At 36.2% G+C, this 27,998-nt stretch overlaps 2 protein-coding genes across 2 annotated transcripts; one reads left to right on the top strand and one right to left on the bottom strand.

The window, feature by feature from the left end:
- The first annotated feature begins 49 nt into the window (after positions 1–49).
- LOC139966497 (signal peptidase complex catalytic subunit SEC11A) lies at positions 50–10,391 on the top strand. Its single transcript, XM_071969558.1, has 5 exons — positions 50–209; positions 2,015–2,124; positions 2,878–3,027; positions 3,774–3,951; positions 6,836–10,391. Exons 1-5 carry the CDS (start codon positions 159–161, stop codon positions 6,884–6,886), a joined length of 540 nt encoding a protein of 179 aa, XP_071825659.1. The 5' UTR covers positions 50–158; the 3' UTR covers positions 6,887–10,391.
- Positions 9,281–26,890, bottom strand: LOC139966495 (protein zwilch homolog). Its single transcript, XM_071969555.1, has 14 exons — positions 26,704–26,890; positions 22,061–22,211; positions 20,961–21,070; positions 20,268–20,470; positions 19,420–19,493; positions 18,721–18,882; positions 18,214–18,288; positions 17,262–17,393; positions 16,252–16,434; positions 15,216–15,387; positions 14,535–14,709; positions 13,799–13,894; positions 12,546–12,670; positions 9,281–11,914 (listed from the first exon to the last, which is right to left on the bottom strand). Exons 1-14 carry the CDS (start codon positions 26,718–26,720, stop codon positions 11,829–11,831), a joined length of 1,761 nt encoding a protein of 586 aa, XP_071825656.1. The 5' UTR covers positions 26,721–26,890; the 3' UTR covers positions 9,281–11,828.
- Positions 26,891–27,998: the final 1,108 nt, after the last annotated feature.

Below are 27,998 nucleotides of genomic sequence, written 5' to 3'. Positions count from 1 at the left end.
TATCCCAGTCAAAACGCGACGTACGCCAAGATTCATGTGGCTTATACGTACTGTATATGGTAGAAACTGCAAATTATTAGCTGCCTAGGATAACGCTACGAAGCAGCTGTCCCGTTTCTTCTCGTTCTAACACCGTCAAATCCAACATCAGATCCACTATGGCGTCGTTAGACTTCTTGGATGAAGTCAGACGAATGAATAAGCGTCAGGTATACAACTTTACTTCATATCTGTAAAACTGTCATGAATAAACAGCCCTAAAACAAAGGTTTCGGTTGTAATGTGGGCTTAGCCTAGGTATACTCTCGCGTTTGCTTATGCCGGTTAGACGTAGTCTGCTACGGTTCTGCATAGGCTGACGTGTTGTTAGGTTCCAACCCTAGTGTTAGGGTTGGAATAGCTTACACAATGCAGTATTGTATGAATCAAGAGTCGTGGAAATCATTTTGTCGATATTTGTGGTCACTACCTTTGAAAATTATTCTTCTTATTTTATAGTGACCATCATATGTGTAACTAAAACCAGTCCCGTATCATTTTGTCATGTATTACTGTAAAGCATATGAAAAATTAATTTGAATTGAAAAAATATATGTATAGGCTATTGTGCTACATAGGCTGGTAGTATTTCTATCAGCCAAAATGTTGTATGAATCATATTACCAGCTAACCAGCATTTTCAAAATCAATCTGAACAATGGTATTTGTAACTAACAAGCACAAAATGATTTTAGTTGATGTGGGCATCGTTATGTTATACAGTAGTTAACATTAAGGCATGCAAGGTAGCATTATAAGCAATATTATAAGTTATCTTCCTGATCAGCATGTCATGTAAATTATGAACAAATATGAAAGTGATATGATTGTCCAGAATAGCTTGCAATATCAAGTTGAAAACTATTTTTGCACTTCAAGGCAAAGAATTTGCTTCAATGAATTACCACTCCAAAGTAATAGAATATAGCAGTATACTTAGCTAGTTATTAATACACACAATGATATGCCTATAACTCTCACTTCTAAGGCAACCATATGTTGCAAGTCTTTACCTATTGCCTTTGGCTCTTATGTGTGTGATTCCCATATTGTATCTTGATATGGTTCAATTTGTGCCTGTATTTGAAATGAGCACCCATTTTAGAACTTAAGCCTAAATTAAGGTGACTATATTTTTTATATAGGAACGTGGGACAAAATGTTGAATGTGGCCTGGGGAAGGAGTCTAAGGGCAAGGGATGCCCCCCTCCTCTTTGAGAAGAAAGTGCTAGTCTGATAGAACACATTATCAAGAGGAGGCCTATAGGTCAGCACAGGAGTAACACAACTTCTATGTTGAGGGAAACACTGTCATGCTGGTACATTACTACGCAAATATAGCAGGAAAGGGCTACCCCACATTATAGTAGTTCTTGGTTAGATCTCTGGGATCGTCTGTACAAGATAGTTGTGTACATCTTCGGTTGTTTCATGTTGTGTAGTTAAGGTATAACAGGCAGGAAGGTGGACTTTGCAATGTTTCTTAATCTGTTGTGAATAAAATGAACATTGTATTTTAAACTTTAAGGGACTTCTTATTAAATCATGGACATTTTCTGGGACACTTTGTTAATCAGGGATGAAACATTAGAATTGTGGACTGACCCGACAATTGGGGACATGTAGTCACCCTTAGCCTAAATGGAGCTAGTAGCACTAGCCTCTATCTAGGCTACTGTGCTTATATAAGTTTGACCTACAGGCTGCTTTTAAAGTTGAGAAAACAACTTTTCTGGCCCATACAAATAAAGGTCTACTACTGTTGATATAAGCTAGGACACAACGCCAGTGTGTTGGCATCTAACTCTACAGAAAATTCAATTCCATATCATTTGAGCCATGTGGTAAAGAACTTTACTCCTTTCTCTCAATAGATATCTGATAAATTAAAGACTAGACATTGGCCTTTGACCTTATAACATTTTGCCAGTTGGTAACTTTCATATTAATGTCTGCTTTTTCTTTCATTTTACAGCTTTTCTATCAAGTTCTAAATTTTGGAATGATAGTATCTTCTGCTCTGATGATATGGAAAGGCCTTATGGTGGTCACAGCAAGTGAAAGTCCTATTGTTGTTGTTCTAAGGTACTTTACCAATATGTCATTGTATTTTGTTTCATTGGATATTCCAATATATTGAAAAGGTTTTTATATCAAGCATGATTCTCAATAATATTCAACCACATACTATATGCTCAGGACATAGCCCACTGAGAGCTCTCTATGTAAGAAACAAAAGGAGTACCAGTCTACATGTATACCATATTCAATTCTTTTTGGGGGTTTTTTAATGTTTTTTTTAATATAGCAAAAAAGCTGATGTTGAACAATAAGACTGTATAATTTTTTGTAAAGGAAGCCATAAATTGATTTGAAATCTCTTAGTTTATATTAGTATTACATTAAAATTGACATGAACTAACTTAATGTTACATTGTTGTGGATGTACTGGAACAGGGAAATTCGATCATTTTTAAAACTGCCTTACTTCAGACTGCAGTACTATCAGAAATATTTCCGTTTGTAAAATGGTATTTGGTGTATATATGTACGAAACTGCTTCACATTTGTACAGCAGCTCAAACTGTTCCGAATATATATCTTTCTTGCTTTGGCAAATTTTGTTAAGTTTTGGGAATAGGTTATTAATGTCAATTTTAGTTATTATATACAAATTGCATTTGATGATGTAATATCTAGCTTGAATCCGAACCAAAATGTGTTATTTCTGTTTCTTCTTTCTCTTCCACTCACACCCAATTCCTATCCCTCCAAGTTTGCATAACATTTAATAAATGCAATATTCTGATATTTCTTCCCCCTCTCTCTTCTCTACAGTGGAAGTATGGAACCAGCATTTTACAGAGGCGACCTTTTATTTCTTACCAATTATCAGGACGATCCTATTCGTGTCGGAGAAATTGTTGTTTTTAAAATTGAAGGAAGAGATATACCAATTGTCCACAGAGTTCTAAGATTGCATGAAAAGTAAGTACAGCTGATGGAATGACCTTTGAACCATCATCAAATGTTTCAAAGTTTCCATTTGCTACTCTGAAAAGTTTTTTGTTGCAGACTTTGTTCTCAGAATTAAAGTAAAAGAAGTTTATACCATAAACTGGTGTGCATGTCAAAATCTGTTCTTTGGCTAGCTGGGAAGATATTGTTGTAGGCTGCAGGGTTATTCCTTTTTGTTATTTCCTCAAAGATGTAAGAAATTTAATATCGTTAATGTAGCCTTGTGTTTTACTTTTTGGTTCATTATTGCAAGAAAATCAATTTCAGTTTTGTAATTAGCATCATCTTATTCTTAAGAAAAATATTTTGAAAATTATATTGCTAAAACATTCCTGCAATTAATATATGTGACAGGAAACTTTCCTATCAAGGGGAAGGGGGGGGAGGGGGAACAAAGGGGAGGAGGATCAGGGGGATTTTATCTACAAAGCTTACCCTTTAGGTAGTACACTTTGAAGCATTACGCAGGTCCAAGTATCTAAACCAGAACAAAATAGATGAGAGATAATGCTCAGTCAGGAGCAAAACTCATTTTGATTGAGAACAGAAAACGACAAAACTAAATAGATAAAATATTGTCACAGCTCAAGCCAGCGTGTGATCTTTTAATCACTAGTATCATCACCAATACTGTCGCTATAATCTAGATGATTACATAAATCCAATGTAAAGAGGTGGTTTTGACTTTTCTGTTCCTCCTCCCATTATCTTTTCAGAGAGAATGGAGACATCAAATTTCTTACAAAAGGAGATAATAATATGGTAGACGACAGGGGGTTGTACGCACCCGGACAGCTATGGTTACAAAGAAAGGACGTGGTCGGAAGAGCCAGAGGATATGTACCCTACATAGGAATGGTCACAATCCTAATGAACGATTATCCTAAATTTAAGGTAATATTTGACTTTATCTTGAAAAATTGGTAAAAGTGTGCCTTGTTCACTTGATATCATGTGTACATGCTACAGTGTGGTTGATCCTTGAATGGACATAGGGCAGAACTTTCAGTGGCTTTATACTATCATCCAACATAACCAAAATTCCGTGTGTGAGAGTCAAGCCAACCAGCCCAGGCAACAACCAGTTTTAGTACATGTAACCCCTCCTTTCCTTCGGTCAAGGTAATTAGGACAATGGGTCAGTAATATGTGTTTCAAGTGGGCCTAGGCTTCAAGACAGGATAAAATTGTCTCCATGTCCGAATGGTTCAATGCTGATATTCAAAACAACTGCTGAGTCAGTTCTACACAGGTTTACAATGAAAGACACAAAACACAAAGAAATGTACCATGAACTACTTATATTTTCAATCCTCCAATCGTGGGAAATGGGGACGTTATAAGGCTATCAATGGCACAAAACAATAAAAAGTATCTTACATTACAAAATATGTCAACTCGACCACACTCTTAGATATTAACTCTTAAATAAGCATACTTGCAGTTACATAACATGCTGGTTACTGTGGTACTGAACACTGTACATCAAGATGCAGCACAGGTTATAAAGACAATAATAACAATAAGGTTACAGTGTGCACTGTACTATACACTGAACATTTAGAACTTAGAAAACTTAAACTTATTGTCTATGGCCATGACGCAGGTTACAATAAAAGAATACTTAAACTTATCTGGTTTTACACTGGTGCTGTCGCTAACTGCTCGCTTTCTTGCTTCAACGCGGAAAGTTCATTTTCGCGAATTAAGGTTCCGGTGTACATCAGTGTGCTCCATAATAGACTTGGTAATATACTGCAGTCCAGCGATTTACAAAATGGTATGACAATTTAACAAAATAGTTTAGAGTGACATCTACAGCTCGGTGGGGTAGAATCCGGTTCCTTAGGTAAATACAAAGTACAGGTGGGCTCCAAGAACAGCAATTAAGTAAAATATGAAAAGTCCATGGTAACCATCTCGGCAAGATCCAGAACAGTGGCCACAAAGATACTAATATGACATTCTCATCATAATTTAAGAATATAATTTTACATGATGAACATCTTCAAAACTCCCTATTTATACAACACTTTTTCCTTTAATAAAAATATTATAAGTACAATAGATCAAGCAAGAGAAGCCTTGCTCTCTCCAGGTGAAGAAACAAACTCTAACTAAGTCAAGATACAAAGTGACAACAAGTGACAACAACTCTGGGCCACATGGCTTCCCCTCATCTTATTGGTTACTTCTAGCAAAGATCCTGTTGACCAACTAATAAGATGACCAATCAGTAATTACATGATGGATTAGTCCTTATAAATATTCATGTCACAATGTGCCTTCCCTTCCCCAGCTCTGGGCTATTTTGTAACCCTTTCCCACCAATACACTGACTCTCTAAATACTATTGTCCCAGGTATAAACCACAAGCGCTATTGTCTAGCAGGCTCAGTTTATCTCAGGAGAGATAAGTAGCAAGGATGCATACAAAAAGGCTTTGTGAAAGTAAAATAACCATCACTAATCTGCAATATACTCAGCAGAGGCAGGAAGTATCTGTTTACTCTTTTTAATTAAAACTATCTACACTATTGACAGAAACTGCTTCTACTAGCAAGTGAAAACAACAAACCCACTGTGTCATTCATGACACCAGGGTTACATACACAATGTTAAGTGCAATCACAAAAGGTCCATGTTTAGACAAAACTTTCATGTTTCTTGTTTCATGTGTTTAGACCAAGTTCAAGATATGGAGTGTCCCTGGGGCTTCTCTGTGTATGACTTTGCAATAAAAATTATACATCAATCCTGCATAAGAGATTTGATAATTATAAGAACTCCCCCCCTCCACCACCTCTCCCACGTAACTCCTAACAATTGGCCAGCAATGTGTATGGTTATGTATGAAAATCTATTCAATTACTTCTCACAGTGTGTAATGTGTAATTTCATTACTAATATTTGACAGCGTAAAGCACAACTCCAGTAAAATAAATCACTTACTTTGCACTGTGAGTAATGTGTAATTTGATTAATGGTCCAGTGTCAACATTGTTTTGCTGAATACTGCAAAGAGACCATATTAAGTCAGAAAGTTAACTATCTAAGAAACTATCAAATTATACACTCCACTATACAGTAAACATGTACAATATCCTAACAGTAGTAACTGCTGGCCTAAGTCAAACTTTTCCCAGAATACTGATACTTACATGGTTGTGTAGTTAACATATTGCTTACATGTGCTACAAAGAGTAGTTTAGGCATCCTTACCTATATATATATCACTAATGCGGTTCTCAAGATTGCCGTTCCAACATGCAACTATCATGTTGCCAGATTTTGAGCCCATGTCACTTTTAGGATTTAGGTTAATCCTACTGTATGGTAATTTGACTAGTAATTTGAGCATGAAGAACTTGAACCAACATATTAATAGATATTCAGTGTATATGAACATACAGCATATCTGTATTAACGTACTGTACCTATGTGACAAACCCCAGAGGGAGAAAAGTGAAAGTGAGTCATTGGAGTAGTGCTCGAAACTTGTAAAAAAATGTATCAATTTGACCATCCTAGTTTCATAAAGGATTGTTTAATGATGTATTGGACAAATGTCAGAGTGGTTCAAATAGCCTTAATTTATCTCGTAATGTGACCAGTGAAAAATTCCGCAAAATTTGTCGACATGCAGCATAGTTTGTGTACATATCAGAAAGCAGGGGACATATTCATTCATAGGTTTAAGATAGAAATGGAGAAGGCTGAGAAGGGTCTTCGCCTCTTCTTTCACATTCATTGAATATCGTCTCTTGTTTCTCCACAGTATTTTGTTCTTGCCGGTCTTGGAATATTTGTATTAATTCACCGTGAATGATGGACCAACTTCCTCCCATCTTACTACCCTGTGCACCACAAACAGCGAAATGGTTCCCTGGTTACCAAACGAGAGGCGATGAGAATGGATGAGAAGATGTGGAAGAATTGTTGTGATGTTAGGTGTATGTAACACCATATGTAACACCATAGCTTTGGTGTAAATTGGTTTGTTTGTTTAGTTTCTTTTATTGGACACCATCAGAACAATGTGTGCCTTTTAAAGGTGTAAAAATATGTCTTTTTGGTTCATGGAGGGAGATGGCAGATTTGACCTTTCTTTGCCGACGATGTAACTAAAATCCACCGTGTTAATAAGTGGTGCATGAAAATACTCGAAGCAACTTTTTAGGTGCTGCCTCTTAACAAACTTTCTGTTCAGTTATCATTGGGCCCAGAATTCACTACTTCATTTGTACAAAGAAAGCTAATGTCCTTTAATGTCACATTTTTTGGCAAAAATGAGGGAAATATAATCTCTGTGAAGCAGGAAGATAAATGTGCTATTTACATGATGTGAGATCTTAGCAACTCATGCCATGTTTTCCCTTGGGTGATCCCATTATAGTCAATCGCGTAAACTCTGTTGCGACCACTTTTGGAATTTCATTAAGTAGTTAAATTATACTGGAAGTACAAAGTGATCACTATTGGATTTCCCACTCTTGAGTCTTTTTCTAATGCTAATCTTCTCAGGCTTTGGCAATATATATAAAATTCAAGCCCCAGAGGAGCTCAATTTCGGATTCTTGAGAGAATTAGCCTGCTGAAGTGTCAGGACAATGAACATAACCTTGAGAGTGAAACCAGAACTTTGCTCTCGTTTGCTCCCTGAACTTTATATAAACTAAACTGTAATACACATGCAGAACTACATGGCCAGGAGTTGCAACAACTCTCTCCTTTCCCACATCGCTCCTCAAATTCATACATTAGGAATTTTGTATTTATATTTGGAAAGTCTATAGAGCTTGCACGAACATTAAATATGCCTCGTTTCATATTTGGAAGATGAAGAACTTTGCCACCTTCACAACCCAATACCCAAGGCAGTTGTTAATCAGTTTCACCCTATTTTTTTGTTTTTGTTTGTTTGTCATATTACCATCATCATTGTGTCAGATACTTGGTATTAAATTGGTGGCATTTCGTATTTCTTCTTTTAAAACTACCTACAGTAGTACTTGGTTTTGTGTGATATGTGACGGTGGGTTTGCTCGTCATAGGTGGTAATTGTGATATGGTAAATTTTTTTGATTTTTGCTTGGTAACATGTTGGTCTGAATATTCATAGGATTATTCAAATGGTGATAATAACATTCCAGATTGTTATCTCACTCATTATTAGTTTTATGTGATGATGCTCTATGGTGTTGGTGCATGTTCATGTATGGAGTCTGGGAAGTGTTATGTTTGACAAGATATCATTGTCTTTGCGGCTAAAGCTCACCCTGATCTGTTTATAGCATATCCATTTAACAGTTTGTGAATACCAGGTAACCCCCAGTCCTCCACCTTTAAACACAACACGTTCAGAACTAGGAATGATTAGTAGATTCACAATATCTTTTGTGAAGAAATGGCACTTTCTTAAAATGATGGTATCAGGTTTGGAATTGAAAAGCCTTAAATGTAAGATCAGAATGATTTTCTAAAACTGTTACTATTGACAATTGACATTTCTGTTTCCCAAATTTTCCCACTTTATTTCGTTTACAACTTTGTTGGAAGTGCTAAACATACAGACTTTTAAATGAAGTAAATCCATCTATAGCGAACATCAGATAGAAAAATGGGAAATGTCCTGGGAAGTCAGGACGTATGGTAACCTTGAATCGGTTTAACCTACTTTGCATCGATGAGAGTCAAGCATAGGTCACTTATTGAAGGTTCATTATGAGGAAGCTATGCCTATTGGGTAAAGAAAACAAAAATAACTCAACCACCTATGGAAAACAATTCTAGTAAACTTGTAAAAGTGTTCATGACATGTTCAACTTTCGCTTTGTGCACAGTGAATTAATGCGTAGGCTTTTCCTATTGTAAATTTTTTAGCTTTAAAACAGGCACACACCAGCATGTGTTGACTTTTTGTTTTCTCAATGTTTAATTAGAAATATGATATGAGAAGTGATAGGGCAAGAAACATTGAGATAAAAATGATATACAGTATACCTAAGACCACCGTTTGGCCTATTGGCAAAAAAATAAAATATGTTTATCAACTTGTATGCCTATTTATGCATGGAGAAAATATTAAGCAATACTCCAATCATTCATTTGGGTCGAAACCCGGTAGAATTTTATAATCTACACAGTTTATATCATTAGCAAAACTTGTACAAAACTTGCTTAATTTTCACATGTAGCCCGATTGTTAACATTATAATATTTATTTTAGAATCCAGTGGAGTTTTCTGAGTATTATAAGTGTACTTTCTGGATGATGCAAATCGTCACATTAATTTATTCAAACCATCTCATTTCTGATAACGACTGACAGGGGTCATGACCTGATACAACACTGATCATTCAAGAATGACCTTAGGGAGAATTTTAGTCTTGATATTTTGCAAAGTAAAAAAAAAAAAAGGGAAAAGAAAACGTTTGATGATTACTATGTTAGTAGTTGTTTCTACAGTGATTTCTTTTGTCTTTAAAAGGTAATTAACATTGCAACAATGGAATGCTCCTTAAAGGCTAAAGTGATGATTACGTCTTCTCCTTCTAAATGGTGTATGTTAATTCATTGTTTCATGAATTCTAATAGCTAGACCAAGAGATGTTTTTTTTTATCTACATATAAATGTCAGGGGAGAATCACCGGGTGAGAATCAACACTACTTGTAAAACTTATGTTTTTCTCTTGAGTTTCATTTGATTAACAGAACGAGTGGTGTGTATGTAAGCCTATACATACTAGTCACTGTAGTTGAAGAGCCTTGAATGTTTAAAGATTGCATTTCTCAAAATTCGCCGAGGAAATGCAACCTGCACTGATGGCAGTGTTTGTTAATGGTCTACAACATATCAGAATTAATTCTTAAGTCATCCTTTCATTCATATTGACACGTATGAATAGTGTGAAGAGCATGCATAAGGTTGTTAACGGACTATTGACTTTACTTTCTATTGTCATGATGCATATAGCCAATGAGTTCATTGTGTTTTAACCCATTTAGAAAGTTTAAGTTTATATCTGGTGCGTGACAATTATTTTGTCCGGCCAAATATTTGTCACAGGGTGATGACCGAGATATCTCTTTTTGCAATCCACTATTAAACCAAGCTGCTAATGGTCTAGGGCACAGCACAAGACACTCAGATATCATTAATACAACAGATAATACAACAGATTAATACAACAGATTAATACAACACAACAGATATCATTAATACACTTTTATGTTTTCCAGGGAACTGAAAAAAGCTGTTCACTTTTGTCTAAATAATGTGAAAATGTCATATTTTTTGTTTCATTTTAATAAATACTAAAAGCAACAGGAGATGAAAGTTTGTGGTTACATTTGTGTTTGCTTTATGGTTGTAAGCAGTTATTTTCCTTGAAGACAGCTAAAAACCTTTCAGCATTTTAGACTCTTTTACCCACTCTTTAACACCAGCAAAATATAATTCTACATAAGATCCTCTACTTCTTAACAGCACACATCTACAAAACTCCAGGGGCTCAGGTACAACCTATCTTACAAGTTACAATGATTCATGTAGACTTTATTTTCTTGAATTACAAATCCCTTCTTGATCTACTCGACATGCTTTGAGAGCTGAACCAAATCTAGAACAAAAAAGATTGCCCAAACACTTACGAATAGCCCTGCCTGTGAGTATTAATTCTTGTTTGCTTGTGAAAGATAATATTTGTAATATCTGGATACTTCCCTCATAGTTGCTAACAATTCAGTTAAACTAAACCAGATTTGAGCCTTCCAGTAGCATAAACTTGGGGAGAAAGTAGTCATCATTTTTGCACTTTCTTTTATAGCAATGCTATGAAATGTGGTGGAGGTTGTTACATGTGTTAGTCTTATTGTAAGACAAATATATCCATTGAGAAGTGATGAGCAAAAATGAATGAGACCAAGCTTTTTAATGTATCCATTTCTTTAATAATTTATATACACTATACTTTGAAAGGAGTACAAAAAGATTATAATTAGAACAGAAGATAGTGAAATCTTTGCTTTAATGAATCTGTACGGTGCCAGATTAGCACTCTACGAGACCCTAAGGCACCGTACGCTTCGCCCTCTACCCATTTTACGTTTTGGAGGCGGAAACTGAAAATATGTTGGTACATACTAAAGTGTTCACAGAGTCCCCTTTTAATAGGGGCTGCATGACCATCAGGATCTATAGACACTTGCTTCATTCTCCTATTAGATAATCCATCAATGAATCTGAAGCATTACACCAAAAGCCAAGCAATTCCATTGGGAAGGACACCTAAAGGGATGATCTTGTCACTTGTTCATGATCTCCGAATATAATTCTCCAATGAAATTGCAAAGTGTTTGTTACTTTCGCAAAATTTAGTGTTCCTTCGCCACAACAGTCTGCTTGAAGGGTGCTGTAAGCTTGTGAATATTCCAGGGAATAATATACGAAATTAATAATTTATAATAATAATTAATAATAAAAATAATTTATAATTTACAAAATTTGCTCAGCGGTTACGGAAGGCCCTGAATTTTGTCTCTTCTAAAGTAATGTGGTGTCCTGTGTTCGAAAACTGCAAAATATCTTTGGACTTGCATAGCAATTCCACCATTTAACAAAGCATTTTGCGTTTCTGGATATGTTATTCCTTGCACTCTACTCTGCTCTCTAACTTGGTGAATATTTACTGCCAGACGTGGTGTCTCTCTTTGTGTTCTCATCCTCCATCTCCACTCATACATCTTGTCTCCACTCATACATCTTGGCTACAGTAGTTTTACTCTGTGCTGTCGTACTCTGCTTATGTAATAGGAAACAGTCTCTTCATCTTGTAATTCATCAACTGTAGAATCTGATTATGAAGTAATAAGTAATAAAGTAATAAGCTTTTGCAATTTTCTGTTACACATGTTTCATACTACACATCATTTATAAAATGATAACAAAATCAAAATTAAATTAAAATAAAATAAAATAAAACTGTTAGCAAACTGCTTATCCACTAGAAAGCCTGTGTAAGAGAATGTGTAAAAGTAAGTTGGCCTGATGCTTCGATCCTAGCAGGATCTTCTTCAAAGGCTGAATGACAAGTAACAGTAACAGAAGGGACAAAAACATGCATGATTTATACTACTAAGAAAAGAATCCGGATTGAATCCAATTCTATTCATTCTCACTCACTTACATTCATTTGGTTTTGGGAAGTACTAATTACAGTTCCGACCAACCTCAAAAAGCTGCATTAAGCACTATAATGCAATATTAACATCTGAAGCTTGAAAATCCCTGTGATATTACACTTTGTTATTACCCACTGACAAACAATAAAAAAAATTTACTTTTCATATATATGACTTAGTTTGAAAACACGTTGATGACTTTTTGTAACAGTAATATAAGAATGACACATCAAATATTGAAAATGAAATAAAGGAGTCATTCGAAAAAGAAGAAGAAAGAGACTATTTGGGTTAAAATCTTACCAAACTGCTGGATTTTCTCCATCTGAGTAAAGAGAGGGTTTCTGCTCAGGCTAACAATGAGAGTCTGTTCCAGGGAGCCAACACCCTTCAACTCAACTCGCCACTGGGATGGTATGTTTCTGCTTCTGGGATAGCAAAATAATTATTTGAAACTACGACAAATTAACAGCACCCCAAAAAAAGTGAGGATATATAGAAATGAAGAGGGCATCACAGTTCAGGCTGCAAACCACTGTGTAACATTTTTATTCTTTTGATCACGTTTTGACCAATAACAACTTTAACTTCATGGGTTAGATTAAGTTATATGTATCTTAATATTCATCCTTACCTGTAAAACGGTTATCAAGTAACCTACCTACTTCTTCCTTTCAGTGTTGTCAGGATACCTCGACAAAGCAGTAATTCATTATCAACATTCATTTTTCTTCTTCTTTGAATGACCAACATACTGACTAATATTTTAACTACACATATATATATATATATATGAAGAATAAAATATAGAATAAAATAGTTTAGGTAAAACCTTCAATGGAGATAGTTCTCAACCAAAGGGAGCAGGTAATAAATCAAAACTATTAAGTAAACTTTAGAGGCACATTTTTATTGATACAAATTGGTTTTGTATGGACAAGTCCACTTACATGCCTCAGTCTCAAAATGTGCGTCTAAAGTTTACTATATTATATATAAAAATATATATATAGATATATATAGATATATATAGATATATATAGATATTGCTGGTATTGCCACTATGTCTTGTAATTACACAGGCACTATAAAAGGCCATAACATCCAGAGTTTGGGTCAAGTTTTTGCTTTCAACCATATAGCATGTTGCAAAACAAATGGGTAACACATGGGATTGGTCTGAAAAGTTACAAGGCAGGATAAATGACAGTAGATTTGCCAGGAGATGTTTTAACCCCAATGTGAAATGATGAAATACATTGCACATGAATTGGTCTATCACCATAAGGTGACTTTCATCTCTTGAGATATGCTTCCAACAAAATAGCAATTTATATAGTGTTGGAGTATTGAACGGGCTGAAAATGGTATGTTGCAAACATATAATAAGTTGTTTGAACTTGCATGGCACAGGCAAGTGTGGGGGACTGTGGCATACATCTTATTACATTTCTGACCCCTGTGAATTTTTTACAAAACTTACGACAAGACAAAACTACCAACTTATATGTTACAGAAAAAAGGAAAGGTTTCTACTGTTTGGTCTTTAAACTCACTGCTGGCACAAAAGTTTCAGCTCCCCAGGTATCGCTGGAGCGATGACTATGTATTCTTCGTCTGCCGGGTTTGTTTGATAGTGTTGTATTGCTGACCTATTGGATGAAAAAATTTCAACAAAAATATCTTTAATAACTACTATTTTGTCTTTGATAGTACAATAAAGATGAAAGAATAAAGTATAGTGTATTATAAATGACAGGTTTGAAGGTTTCAAGCTCTGTATTAGTCCTATATACCGCACCTCATCCAACTATGGGATATTGCTTCATGCTTGAAATTACATACAAATGAGATGACAAAGCAAGCTAAGAAATTGTTACTGGAAAGTAATCATTTGGACATAGTTATGCAAGTTTATATCAATTCACCTGCCAGTACAATCAATTCAAGATGAGTTTTACTGTACATTGTTATGAATGAAATCATGAAACTTCCAAGTGCACCAATAGCTGACCCTGTGCCATAATAGGTATCTAGACTATTGCAGCTAACTTTCTTTTTATTCCTCTTGTTTTCTTTATTGATCACTGTTTTGTATATACTTGCACTTGGACCGCACTGCACCGTTACACATCCGGGACAGCAAGTTTGCTTGTGAGGATGTTCATTGATCAAGAATGATGCCAATGCTAAAAAACAAAATGTGAGACAGCTATTAATTTAAAAGATGATTAATTTAAAGATGGTGTTCATGCTTCCTAAGATGATGCTCATGCTTCCTAAGCGACTCACTTGACTAGATCGAGGTTGCTGGTGATGTACGGCTTCAAGAAGCCCGAAGTGAGAAGACCGAGTTCTACCACATGATGCAAACATTTCAGTCTCTGGGCTTGCTCCTTGAGGCTCATGGATGAATCTTTAGCAGGAATATACCAAGTAAGCTGATGACCCAGACACAAACTATTTGCTGAACACAGAGAGTAAAACAAAAACCAAGGTGAAAATCAGCCTCAATGATGAATTTATTTTAGTCACCTTCATCACGACCAAAGGGAAAGCATCAGAGCATATTTAAGGCATCACTTGAAGTAGTGAGATGGATGAAGAGAGATGTGAAATGAAGGTAGCTCATTATGTCTATAACTTTTCATTGCCATGCTTGAAACCTAAACTCAAGGAAAGCTGTATACATATAACTGTACAAATTATTATACTTGAAGACAAATGGGGTGGAGAGGGAATGGGGTTGGGTGGGAGGGAATGGGGTGGGGTGGGTTCAGGGAATAGGGTGGTGAGAAATGGGGGTCCTTTGCTAAACTATGAGGGCTTGGCTTAATTCTTCATAACATACAACAGCACAAGTCTGTTCATCTATTACAATAACTAAAAACACTATTTTTCACTGTTTTGAAGAGTTCTTTCTGAGACTATTTGAGAGAAATTTTTGAAATTTAAAACATGAGACTAACTTACCTATTAAATATATAGAAAAGTCCCTTCTTATCTTGTCTAAGCCAATGCTGATTAATAACTCCAGACTACTGACATGTTTCAAAGAGAAGGTCCTCCACTGATCAGGTGACTCTGTGTTGAAGTAGTATTCTCGAATTTTATTGGCCACTTCACTGGTATTGTCTTGGTGTATCTGACAAAAATAACATTGATAAAGAGCATGTGTAAAAGTAAGTTGGCCTGACGTTTCCATCCTAGCATCCTAACAGTAACAGAAGGGACAAAAAAACGCACAGAATACAGACAGGTTAATGAGCAAGGTGAACACAAAGAGATGGATGTAAGGGGATCAGTAGACAAGGGATGGAGAGAAGAAAGAAAGAAACCAACAGGGGAAGAGGAAAGGTAGGAGATAAACAGTGGAGGGACAAAGAGCAACAAAAGTTATGGCTAGAACAGGATTTGAACCAGTGACCTCTGTGTTATAAAATAACATCACATAGTGTTTCCCTAGAAATCCCTAGTTTTGACATCTTTAAAGATCTTCATCAAAGTAAAATGATAATGAACCTTAGTTGGCCTGTGTGAAAGATTTAACAGATACTAGCTCTCGAAGTAAGGAAGTTAGTTTTAGACATCAGACTCTGCTACAGTAATCTGTAGCGACTGATATTTATTTTCTAAGGTTACTTTTGTCATGCATTAACATGGATTACATTCATTTACTCTGTTCAACTTCTCTGGATCAATCCTGGAGATCTTTTCTCTCCACTCCACTTCAAGGGTCAAGTTGAGAAACTAATTAAACATTTCTGGACAAAGAGATCTTAAAAGCCATGTGTTCTTATCTGATGATTAACTTGTACGTGGGGAGCTCACACGAAAAGTTCTGACTTTCATCTGTGACTGCCTCTTTGGGGCAAGTTACTCGTTTAACAGTAATATTTCTAGCGATGTACTTTCATTCCACTAATGATGCCCTTGTTAATAGCATCCCATAATAGTAATAATTTCTCTAGAAATCTGACTGGATTGTATTCTGGCCAACCATTCTTACCATAGGTTGGAGATATCCAGTTTTAAAGGCATCCTCTACAAGTTGCAGGGCTGCAGTAACATCGTCATAACAGGTAGCATTGTGGGCAATGATCAGCCAAATTCTCTCTGTAAAGTCTAAGAATCGCTTTCCAAGAACGTCTTCTTCGTACCGGCCTTCTTCTTCAAATGTTTCAACGTATTTCTGAGTGACATCAGAGCAACAATATTATTAGGATACAATGTAAACTGCCTATGAAATCTTGGTTCTATTGCATGTTATGTTACCCATACATCCCCGTATATTGTCCCACAGGAAAACTTAATATCCCTGATTTAGTAAAGATCTTTACGATGTTCAAACATATCATTGTTTCTACGGTACTAGATTTATATAAAAAAATCCCTAGGAAGTACGGCACATCACTGTACGTAAGTTTCTTAAGCTCGATATGATCTTTTTCAACATACAAACATGATTGATGGCTACACACTGTCTTCAACAAGCTTGGTGAGGAAAGTTATGTAACATGGGCTACATAGTTAAGCTAAAGAGAAAGTAATTTTTAGATGAACCATACTAGACCAAGTTATCCACCATTTGCATAGAAAAGTTCAGGTATAAAACTTTAATATGTTTTACACTGTACTACACTGATGTAGCTATCTGGTTAGGCAGCCCTCTTTATAATCCAAAATTCTCTTCCAACGAAAGCGGGTGGTACACCTCTGCCCAGGAAGGACGGGGTTTCAAACTTTCAACCACAGAAATATGGGAACCCTAAATGTATGATGTCATTTCTACGAACAAAATCAAACAATTGCGACATACACTGAACAGGGAGTAATCTTTATTACTTTCACAATTTAATTTTTTATGTCAAACATTCTCGGCTGATGAGTGATACCTACATTCCAGAAGGATAAAGTCATCCAGTGAGCTAACAAAACCTTTGTGACATTTTGTGAAGATATATCTGTATATTTACATTAAAAGAAAGGATCATTAAAACTGTCCAATGTTATGAATACCTCATTAATGTATTTCATGGGATTATCCCGTAAATCCTGCAGATACGTTGATGTGATTTCTGTCACTGACTTTGGGGAATGTTCCATTGGTGGCCAGTAAATTTCATCAGAGCTCAAAGCAGTAATAAAGGACTAAAGCAAAAAAAGAAAGAAAAAAAAGAAGGAAGATGTCTCATTCATCACATTTTCTGCCTCTGGTGTCATGCAATATGGGAATTAGGAAAACATTTCATTTTATTCATGAAAGACAGGAGTTAGAAGAAAACAAACATGTAATTTTATCCACGAAATACAGGAATTAAAAAACAACTTTAATTTTATTCAACTCAAGTTGTATCTTTTATGTTTAAGTATGCTTTATGTCAAGATCACCAGAAGTACGTAAAATTAGACAACACATGCAGCTGGTCATCGGATGTATCAATATAAGCCAAATGCAGAATTATTGTATAGTTGATAAAAAGCTGCAAGTTTCCCCATTATACCGTTGTGCATTTATAGTCTCCTAGTACGCTGCACATATATACCTAAAAGGGTAATTATTTGATTTTGACTTGAGTCACGACTCCAATTTATGAAAAGACTCAGATTGACTCCAATTGAGTCACAAAAGTTGTGACTAGACTTAAGTTGAGTGTTTATTTTTACCATTACAATTCAGAGACTTAATTTGAGTCTTTTGCAAGCCAACTACTTGAGTAAAGTCTAGAGTCCTGAAGATAGGGACTCAAGTCTGACTTGAGTTGAGTCACTGACTCGACAACCAAAAATGACCAAAGTGTCTTTTTTTCCCCTATGAAAATGTCTTTGACTGAGCAGGAAAACAAAACTACAAACAGGTACAATTATGACTAATTGGAAAGTGCATCAGTATAATGAGTATATTATGTAAATATTCATAAGTTTGTTATACTGTATATTAATGAACATATATAGGATACCAACAATTTACCTTTAACAATTCTAGTTCTCTCAGATTTCTCTCAGGTGTTGTATGGAGTATTTCTCCCTCTCCTTTCTTGATTTTCTAGGAGAACAAAGTTCAATTCCCAAACATTTATTCAAACCACCCGCTGCATTATTGCATAAATTTGTCAACGGCGAAAGTTGATCTATGACACACACTAAAATTTTCCACAAAAGGAAAATTTAAATTGACTATTTTTGTCATCAGGTACTGTAGCAATCAAAACATAAATGGAATAAAATAAATAAATTGTCCATGTCAAATGACCTATTTATTAAGAGACAGAATTTCAACATATAACAAGATATTTGTTTTATGTTGCCATCAGATCTGAGGTCATCAATGAAGAATTCAGCAGGGCAAGTTATTCCATTGATGACATGGAGACAGAAGAATTGAATTAATCAAAGTTTGAGTTTTTTTATTCTAGCTAATGGAAAAGTCTACTATTTCAATGATATTGATTTAAACATGTCTTTGATCAATACTTACTAAACTACATTGAAGACCATGAGGGGTTTCCAGAAGATCCATGACTCTAGGCCACTCCCATTCCATTGTTATTGATGATGTAGGAGTCCCATCTTCCTTTGTCTTGGTGTGAAGTGACACCACACTGAACACCACATATTCTGCATATCCTTTACTAGTGATCTAGAAAAGTTGATGAATGGCAAGAACATAAAAGGAAATGCTTTACAGACTTCTTTTTTAGGCCTTGCTGAGAATACTAAACTTCAAGACCAAAGCAAATCAAGTATTGGACATATAATAATACTGGTGTTACTCCTCCATGCAATCGTCTTGTCATGATAACATTCACTAGGTGCTTAAAATAAAGGCATTCCTTTGATGATGAGAAGTTGGGACCCTCTTTCTAAATACCAAAAGGTTGAAAAATTCCCCTTAATCTTCATATCCAAAAGTGCCAAATTTGATAGACTACTTTAGTTTTACACCTCTCACCTCTTTGGTAATAGGAGCCTAAATGACAAAATTGTGAATAATTGTGGGGAGTATGGAAGGGCCCCACAAGGATCCCTTGGTAAGCACCCTGGCCTACAAATTTGATCTGATCTTCTGTGCGATTATGCCTTTTCCATCGTATTGATGCAGTTTGGATTTTAACTCCATCAATCTGTTGAAAACCAATTTATAACTTATTTTAGGGCACATTGTAATTTTACTTACATTATCATCAGCTGAGAGAGAAACTGACTTTCTTAGACTGTCCATTGATGGAAGTGCATCCTTCTCAAATGGTCCTTTAGAATAAAATTAAAAAGGAAAAGCAGAGCACTATTACTTGCAGATCACAGAGTCTATGATCAAGGCTTTGTTTATAAAACACAAAGATGAAACAGCAATAGCACATGATGCTGTGTCAGACAAATGCAAATTTCAAATCAAAATTAAACATTGCTTTGGGAAGAAAAGTCTACTTCATAATATCACAAAGTACAACAATACTTTCATCACATTTCATGGAGTCATAGGAATCATGCCTACCACACATACAAGTGTAGTGTTATTTTTTTCGAGAGAGAGAGAATAGTTAGTTTTTAAAAAAAAATCCAACTGTGCATTGCAGATCTAGGTCCTGGTCATTTCTTGATACAAGTACTAGCAGGTATCCCATTAATACATAGAGTCTCACATATCTAGGAAAAAAATACACAAGCTACGTCATTATGCTTATTTTATCAATATTTCCAGTCAGTGATGAGCTTTACATCGTATCCTACTTTATTGTCAAGTGTTTTTTTTTATTCAAAACTGCTAACACCTATTCTAAATGTAGAATGCAGAGACAGTGGTATATATACACAGTGGTGTTACATCGGATACAGGCGCTGCATGCCTACCTCAAACTTGTAGTCTCACGATAACATCATTTTACTTTGTGAATGAGCAGTTAGTAAACTTAAATCACAAATTGGTTTCTGATGATAAGGCACTAGCATACTAAATCTACTTTCATCATGCATACTAGAGATAGTGGAAGAGTTGAAGATGTTTGTAACTCTTGTAAAACTTACCACTGCTAGTAACAGAGGTGATAGTCAGTCTGTTATCTCCTTCATCTAGGTTCTGGTTGCATCCGATCATAAAAGTCTTATCAACATCCTGACCATCACAGAGTACCCAGAGAGGGAGGTTCCATAGACTAGCAGGGTCATCGCCTGCATCTTTGTGACCCTTCTTTGAACTTTGCACCATGGAATAAACATTCAAAATTGCTCTGTGAAAGGAAAGGAACCGACTGTTTTATTAAACACAAGACAAACTTGAATTCAAAGGGACAATCTGATGGCAGGCAATGCAGATTAAGAAAGACAAAAATACTCCACACTGGTCGTTGAAACTTCATCTCAATATCACATTCTTCAATAAACCCTAGATATAAAGTGGATCATTGCAGAGTCCGCACAGGGCATTTTTCTTGAAAATGTCCACTCTAATATTTTATCTTTTAGTTGTTGCTTTCTAGATAGTGATACATTTTAAATGTTGCTTAGCAATCAGTTAAGTTTTTATTTAAAACACCGTTTAAAGGATTTAAATAAACATATAAATTTACTTCTTTAATTAGAAAATAAAATAAATAATTTTGTGACAATATAAAGACATCATCAGATTGAGACATGCTTTATAAGTATGTGACATTTAGAATGATGGCTTACAGAGCACATTTAGTTTTATGTAATGAACACAATGTATTTCAACTTCACCTTGCATCCTCAATGCTTAATTGATTGGATTCTGTCTGAAAGTCTTCTGCATTCTGTAGCGTATTGTCTTCATATACTGCTGAAGTATCACTGTCATCAGCTGGACTGCACTGTAGACGAGCGAGGAGAAAAAAAAAACACTGAGGGAATTAGACATCAGGCAATGACAATCACAGAGTTCTGTGTAAAAATATCGGCACATCTGCTAACATTTTATGTACAGTACCAAATAGTAGGAAGTTACTCTACCATTTCAGTAAAAATAAAGAACCATTTCCATGCCATAGATTCTTAAAACATTAGCGTGGTGTGCAAATTAAATGGGTCAACTATAACGGATTATGAAGTGATGAGGAACGTGAAAGCTGCAGTATATAACTGACTTCTGTGACCTTTCCCAGTTTCAATACTTGTTCATGGTCACTTTTTTTCAGCAGCTCTACAGTGTTTGGCTAAAAGTAACAAGATGGATGCATGTTTGATTGCTACAGAATGTTTTGTTGAAGATGACATAAAGATGATGTGATGCATGTTGCCATGCAAACTTGCAATGACTGCATGTCACATCTGTGTCTTTTCCCTACCACAGAATAATTTAGAGTTCAAATTTTGCATAGCAGTTTCGAAGGGCCTCAGCTTTGCCTCATACATAAGATACTATGCTTCCTGTGTACCTTCTTGCACCTGTATATTTCGATTGCCCATTTGGCGATGCGATACCTGATAAATTATTCCACGCCTACATCACAACTGTTTTCTCAGTCACTTTCTTTGACAGCTTTACAGTCTTCATTCCAAAAACTATGGATGCATGTGGATCGTTACTATAACAGCATTGTTGAAAATGACTTCCTGTTTAGCTAATCAATACAATTATCAATTAATATCCAAATACTGCATCTATCTTTCATATACTTAGTTATCATATCGATTCAAACTCCCAAGGTTTTTTTTTTTTTTAATGATCTTGAGTTGATTGACTGTCATCCTCTTTGTAGTTTTGTTGTTGTTGTTGTTGTAATATTTACTTTTGAACTGGAGTGTTAGACCAGAACATAAAAGAGTTAAGTCCACAGTTAAGACAGACTGATAGAACTTACCTCAGTAAGTCTTTTCACAACCATGTATTCTCTTTGTACATCTACAAGAAGGGACTCAACTGATGGAAAGAAACCATGAGAGTAAATCTCTACAGCGATGTTAGATGGAAGGCGTTGAAGGTCATCTTCAGAGAAGATCATACCTAATGCTCTGATCATGAAAAAAAAAATTAATAATTTGTACATGAATTTAGCTTAAATAGCACCTGAACACTGCTAATGTTTTCAAATTTGCCTTCCCCATAATCAAAATATAGCCTACTGTACATATATCGATAAAGTGTTATTCCACAACTACACATTGAGAATCCAAAAATTGTACCCAACCCGTAAAGTTTTTTTTTTAAAGTATGTGATGAGTACATGGTACTTAACAACCTAATCTTTGTCCTGGATATTATCAGCACGCAAAATACTCAAGCTCTTTACTCAACAAAAACTTCTCAAATGGTACACTAAATGCATAGAGTGGCTGCACAATTTGACAGCCTGATAACATGTACCACACAGAGAGTCTAGTAGTAGTATTACATGTATGTGGCAATTGCTTAGTAACTGAAATATCCTGAAGCAGTTGATGAACAGCAGGTACTGAACTGAAAAAATTTGTCCAAATATTTTTCTGGGAATGTGTTCCCTGTGCAAGGCTACAGATATTACATTACAATTTCTATAATTTAGAATTGTACCATGGCCATTACTTGTTAGATCCATGGGAGTAATATCAGAATACCCCACAATTTTTGAAGCAACACCCTTAAAAGAGGTCGGCTAGTAATAAGCATAGAAATGCCAAAAATAAAGTACAACGTATTGTATTTTTTTGATCCTCCTGCAAGCAGGAACTCACGAAGAAGCCTTATTGGCTTAACAAAGCCGCAAGCTGACCAAAGTCAGTCACTTAGATTCATATTTCACATCCATGATTATGAATTGTCATTTGTCAACAACTCTGTAACTGAACAACATACATTAAACTTGGAGTGACTCGAACTGGGGACAGGGTTGGCCGGTTTTTACCGGGCGGTTTTTACCGCCCCGGTAAAAACAAGTTTTTTACCGGTTTTTACCGGGAGGTTTTTCCCACCTATAAGTGGGAAAAACTGGGAAAAACCGGGAAAAACCTCAAATAATATAGAATTCCTAAAAACTCATGTGGAACTTGTGGAGGAGCATCTAGAATCTACAAGAAAATGGCATCTCATGGTAGGGGGTTGGGTTACATCCAAAGAACAGCTATGATCTATAACTTGTGAGTTTACCGATTAGACTATTATAAATAATTCAAATAAATAATATATTGGATGCTCAAATCAACCAACTTTATTTTCCTATCGAGATGCATAATTCCATTATCTAGAGAATGGACTCGTATCAAACTGTTGGTGCCTCCTAGGGCTATGGTTCGTCATATTATACATGCCACATTAGTCCGCTCAGATCCAAATGATGATTCACATCCAAGAACGATCACTTCATGTCTGCGATAAATTGTACTCTGTTCACACTTCGCACTAGGCACTGTACTATGCTTATATTGCTTATAGGCACTGTACTAAGTGACTGTTGTGACATCAACTAATTTGAGAATAAGTAACAATTGGAACAGTTGTGTTGTTGATACTCCTACCTCTTCAGTTAGCCTATACACAGGAAGTGCCCAGTATCACCTCACCTGTCCACCTCAAAGTGTTTAATCACTCATGCATGAAGTTGTATAATAATTGGACCATGTTTGCATCAAGGTAAACAGTTTGGTTGTGTGAATGGCTCCATAGGGCCATTGTGCATTTAATACTTTAATTGGGCCCATGTGCCTTACAAAGTTTCAAAGCAGTTTCTATTGAGCCCCCTGGACTGAAGTTTACCTCAATAGACTGTTGCCTACTGTATTAATGGAATGAACTGTCTGAGCACATAATATTATATTATTATATGGTTCCTTGTCCCTTTGAGGCTTTGGATGCCATGGTTCGCCACTTCGTTCTATCCTCCGCTGTTCATGCCACATAATAGGCCTGAAGAATTTACGAGGAGTGAATGTCCCAGTGTAGACCTATAATGGTTTGGGCAATAGGCAATGCATACTGCTAAAGAGATCGTGACAGAATAACTATACATGTGCAATACGAAAAATACTCTTTTTTCCACAAAAAGTAGAATAAGAATGTGATAAAATAGCTCAAAATGAACCTAAGAAACTCCCATATTCAATAAAATATGCCTGTCATGAAACAATATCGTGCCTACTGATGACCCTGCATTTTACGGACAATTAATACTAGTTTTCGAGACGGAGGCGGTTTTTACCGGTATTTACCAGTTTTTCCCGGTTTTTACCTGGTTTTTACCGCTTAGTGGGAAAAACAGGTTTTTTCCCGGGAAAATGCCAACCCTGACTGGGGACCTTATGATTGGAAGGCACCGGCGTTAACCACTGAGCTAATACTCCACCACCATGTAACATGCTGTTGGGGCTACACCGTCGGTTCTTGTATGAATTAATAAAGTTCAATACAAGGAGAAAGGCCAAAAACTAAACTAAGTTCAATGTATCATGCTGTTGTGGCTACAGCGTCAGGGCGGTTCATGTTTTTGTCATTCCTTTTAAGAACAACAAATCATAATTATTACTATGTGACCTAACTGAACTAGAATTATGCATAGGGAGGTTCAATATGAGAAATGCCTACATAAATTAAGTTCAATGTATTAGGCTGTTGTGGCTACATCGTCTGGAGTGCGACAGTGTAGCTAGCTACTCTACAGCATGGAGCTTTGTGTTTCAGAGTATTCTGCAATTAAGCTGTGTTAGTGTTAGTTGTAACTAGTATAGTGAAGGCTTCAAAATTGACGCACCCCCGTTATTGACACACCTTCAATTATTACTAGCAACGATACAGCAGGCCACCTAAACTTTTTGCAGTAAAGCAGAATTACATATTTCATGAGTTTGAATCCATTTCAGCTATTTGCTGACCAAATTGTGGTATTTATTTAGCTTTTAACACCCTCCCCCAAGTTTTACACATTTTTTTGGCATTTGGAAATCTTACTCCCTAAAAATAACCAAAATTACATCAACATGATACCACTACTCTGGGACCTGACCTGTCTGAGCTTAGAGGTTCAGAGAATAACAAACAGCATCCAAAGTCAATGGATGTATACTTAGGCCAACACTACAGTTAGATTATCGACGAATGTGTCAATTTAGGGGTATGAAAGAACTTGACACAGCAGACATTTTGTTGTCAAATTCTTTTCAATTGTACGTTGCATAGGCACAGCACAATAAATATTTTGAGATCATTACATTTCTGAGGAACTACACATATGAAAAATGCATCCAATCCTTAAGTGCGTCAATTATGAGCCCACCATGCTACTACTACTATAGTCAGTATTGCGAAGTTCGGAACAAGAAATACACGATTTCACCATGACAACTTATAGCAACAGCCAATTTCACGAAAAACTACGAAGCTACAGATACTTTCTCTCCAAAATGACCCGTGTGCAAGTAAGTACTTACATATTTGTCAATTAAATGACGGAGATCTATAAAGTCTGTTACAATAACTGAAAGAGCAACTGCGCCACCAATTTTATCACCAGCGCCACACTGTGGACCGGGTGTCCGAACTTCGCAATACTCTAGAAAAGAAATACCAGTTCCACAATCACGAAGAATCTTCTTGGAATACAACGTGAAAACAGAAAGTTTGGCCGTGTATCGTAATATAACACACTTCTCCCACCATATCAAGTATATTTTCAGGTGATTTATACCAGAAGATATAGTTATGGGAATATGGGGTGTTTTGAGGCTTAGGTATCCGAACTTCGAAGTGTCCATGTTACTAGCGTTAGATCATAGATAGATGAAGGCATAAACTTACTAAAATTTGATCAACCACAAATTTCGCAATTTGAAGGATAAATTGAAATTGTGCAGCATTTCCACACAGGGATTTCGAATGAACTACACTTGCAAGTTATAGGATGGTGACTTCGAAGTTCGGCCACTTAAGACTTAAAACACCCCAAAACTAAATCTTCTGGTATAAATCATTTGAAAATATACTTCATATGGTGGGAGAATTTTGTTATAGTACGATACACGGCCAAACTTTCTTTCCTGCAAACTGTTTTCACGTTGTTTTCCAAGAAGATTCTTCGTGATTGTGGAACTGGTATTTCTTGCTAGAGTATTGCGAAGTTCGGACGCGCAACCCACAGTGTGGCGATGGTGATAAAATTGGGGGCGCAGTTGCTTTTTCAGTAATTATAACAGACTTCATAGATCTTCGTCATTTTATTGACAAATATGTAAGTAATTTCTTGCGCATGGGTCATTTTGGAGAGAAAATAACTGTAGCTTCGTACTTTTTGGTGAAATTTGACTCTTCCTGTAGATTTTCATGGTGAAATCGTGTATTTCTTAAGGGTGGCCGATCTTCGCAGTATGGCGAACTTCGCAATACTGACTATATATATGTACATGAAGTCTACTGTGTACCTAGTAACTAAGATCTATCCTTGGCCTAGCCTGTGTTAAACGTTTAAGGTAAGTCACGGATTACGGGAATAGGAAAACCACAGTCCAAACCACAAAAAAATTATAAATGGGATCATCGTACCCTCTCTTCGTGGTCATTTTGTAAGACGGTAGTGTTTCAAGACCTTGTCGAGCTCACAAAAAGGACGCAAAACTTTCAACTGAGCACAAGAACATTTTTTGTAGGGCCTAAGAAATGTTACTCCTTAGGCTAATGAAGTTCAAAAAATCGCGCCTAGCCTATTTTCTCCGTGATCTACACTGTACCTATTTTAGGGTTTATGGAACGCTAAAAGGAACTTTATGGAACGCCAAAAGTATGGAACGCCAAAAGGCTCAGGTGGCGTTGCTATCATGAATAGAGGTGCTACTACCCTAACCATGAGGTGTTACTACGCTAAACATGAGGTGCTTCTCTCCTAAACAAGAGATGCTACTCCCCTAAACAGGCAAGTTTACTGCCCTAAACAGGAGGTGTTAGTATCATAACAGGGGCCGATATACTCTGTTACTACGATCCGTTTCCTAAGCAAACTGCACGGAATATGGGATCGAAAACATCTTGAAATGAAATTGCACTTTACACTCATTGTTTTTTTTTGCACGGTAACAAGTTCACATTATTCGAACAGTACGCTGAGAGGTATAGGAACTGAGGTAGGAGGTAGGAGTAATTGGGTTATGTATTCCTTACACTGTACACCGACACTGTACACAGTGCATTGGGTGAACCTTAGAATCCTCCATGCCCAGTGCCTCCTGTATGCTTCAGTACACTGGGTACGTGTACCTTAGCATCCTGTATGCCCAGTGCCTCCTGTATGCGTCAGTACACTGGGTGTAATTCAGTACACTGACTCCCTGAGTTTACTTCAGTATACCCTATGTATTCAGTACCCCCCCCCCACCTTGTCCCCTGACGCCCTTGCCCCATACACAGTACACAGTAAACGGCACACTTTAGTTCCCTGTGTACTTTAGTACTCCTCCCTACTTCCCGGTGCCCCGTTTGCCCCAGCTGCCACCCCTCCCCGTTGTCCCATACACGGTACATTACAATGTAGACAGTACACTACAGTACAAAGTAGCTTTGATCAACAGCAAGATATAGGAAAGTACACAAGTCCAAACAAAATTGTAGCAAGAACGATGAAATTAGGCGAAAAGCTGTTATTCCTTCAAAATTAAAGTAAACCACCTCACCCAAAACTAACCTAACATTTAATAAAATAACAAAATTTAAGAAAAGTTTCTTCACTTATTGATAAAATGGTTCAATCTCGGTTTTTATTACCAGTTAAATGACTGTGTGTGTGTGTGTGTGTGTGTGGGCACCTGTGTTCAAAACATGTAGTGGTTCATAACTATATGCTTTAT

Source organism: Apostichopus japonicus, chromosome 4 (assembly GCF_037975245.1).
Source record: "Apostichopus japonicus isolate 1M-3 chromosome 4, ASM3797524v1, whole genome shotgun sequence".
NCBI classification, from domain to species: Eukaryota; Metazoa; Echinodermata; class Holothuroidea; order Aspidochirotida; family Stichopodidae; genus Apostichopus; species Apostichopus japonicus.
This window is presented reverse-complemented; position numbering and strand designations above follow the sequence as displayed.

Bases quoted from the DNA above. Each gene is read 5' to 3' on its own strand.
- LOC139966495 (XM_071969555.1), bottom strand. The intron at 20,471-20,960 runs GTGAAGTTGAAA...TTCCTTTCACAG, and splicing joins TTAAGCATTGAGGATGCAAG to AGCAATTTTGAATGTTTATT. The intron at 16,435-17,261 runs GTATTCATAACA...GATGTCACTCAG, and splicing joins CCATGAAATACATTAATGAG to AAATACGTTGAAACATTTGA.
- LOC139966497 (XM_071969558.1), top strand. From the start codon at position 159: ATGGCGTCGTTAGACTTCTTGGATGAAGTCAGACGAATGAATAAGCGT. The intron at 210-2,014 runs GTATACAACTTT...TTCATTTTACAG, and splicing joins GACGAATGAATAAGCGTCAG to CTTTTCTATCAAGTTCTAAA. The intron at 3,952-6,835 runs GTAATATTTGAC...GTTTCTCCACAG, and splicing joins ACGATTATCCTAAATTTAAG to TATTTTGTTCTTGCCGGTCT.